The 798-nt window shown below is 41.1% G+C and overlaps 1 protein-coding gene across 1 annotated transcript in view; it reads left to right on the top strand.

Moving 5' to 3' along the window:
• The window catches only part of HES1 (hes family bHLH transcription factor 1), a 2471-nt gene extending 1886 nt beyond the window's left edge, over positions 1-585 (top strand). The window contains exon 5 of the mRNA XM_005873231.2: positions 7-585. Coding sequence (XP_005873293.1) covers positions 7-216 — 210 coding nt within the window. The 3' untranslated portion in view covers positions 217-585. The remainder of the gene's footprint in view (positions 1-6) is intronic.
• Positions 586-798: the final 213 nt, after the last annotated feature.

The following is a 798-nucleotide window of genomic DNA, read 5'->3' as shown; positions in this document are numbered from 1 at the left end:
GCAGAGGCAGCGAAGGTGTTCGGTGGCTTCCAGGTGGTGCCGGCTCCAGACGGCCAGTTCGCCTTCCTCATCCCCAATGGGGCCTTCGCTCACAGTGGCCCCGTCATCCCAGTTTACACCAGCAACAGCGGGACCACCGTGGGACCCAATGCAGTGTCGCCTTCCAGCGGACCTTCGCTCACGGCCGACTCCATGTGGAGGCCCTGGCGGAACTGAGGGGCTCAGGCCACCCCTCCCCCCAAACTCAACCTCTCTCTCTTCTCTCGGGACACTAAACAGGAACTTGGATGCTGGGAAAGAAGAGAACTTTTGTGATTAAGTGGTTACTTTGTTTTTTTAATTTCTAAAAAGTTACTTTTTTTGTAGAGAGCTGTATTAAGTGACTGACCATGCACTATATTTGTATATATTTTATATGTTCATATTGGATTGCGCCTTTGTATTATAAAAGTTCAGATGACATTTCGTTTTTTACACGAGATTTCTTTTTTATGTGATGCCAAAGATGTTTGAAAATGCTCTTAAAATATCTTCCTTTTGGGAAGTTTATTTGAGAAAATATAATAAAAGAAAAAAGTGAAGACTTTTATGTCTTAGAACTGATTATTTCAGAATATGTAAAAAAATAAAGGCACTTGGCAGAATTTGAATTACTTGTAATTTGAGAATTCAGGAACCGGCTCTGTTGTTATTCAAAGAACATTTTTAAAAATCCATCAAACCTTTCACCATGAACTATATTCCATTTAATTTGCAAGAACCTATGCAATATGGCTTCTCTGGTCAATTTGTGATAAA

Source organism: Myotis brandtii, unplaced genomic scaffold, assembly GCF_000412655.1.
Source record: "Myotis brandtii unplaced genomic scaffold, ASM41265v1 scaffold4, whole genome shotgun sequence".
Taxonomy (NCBI): domain Eukaryota; kingdom Metazoa; phylum Chordata; class Mammalia; order Chiroptera; family Vespertilionidae; genus Myotis; species Myotis brandtii.
The sequence above is the reverse complement of the archived record's forward strand: the minus strand, read 5'-3'. Positions and strand labels throughout refer to the sequence as shown.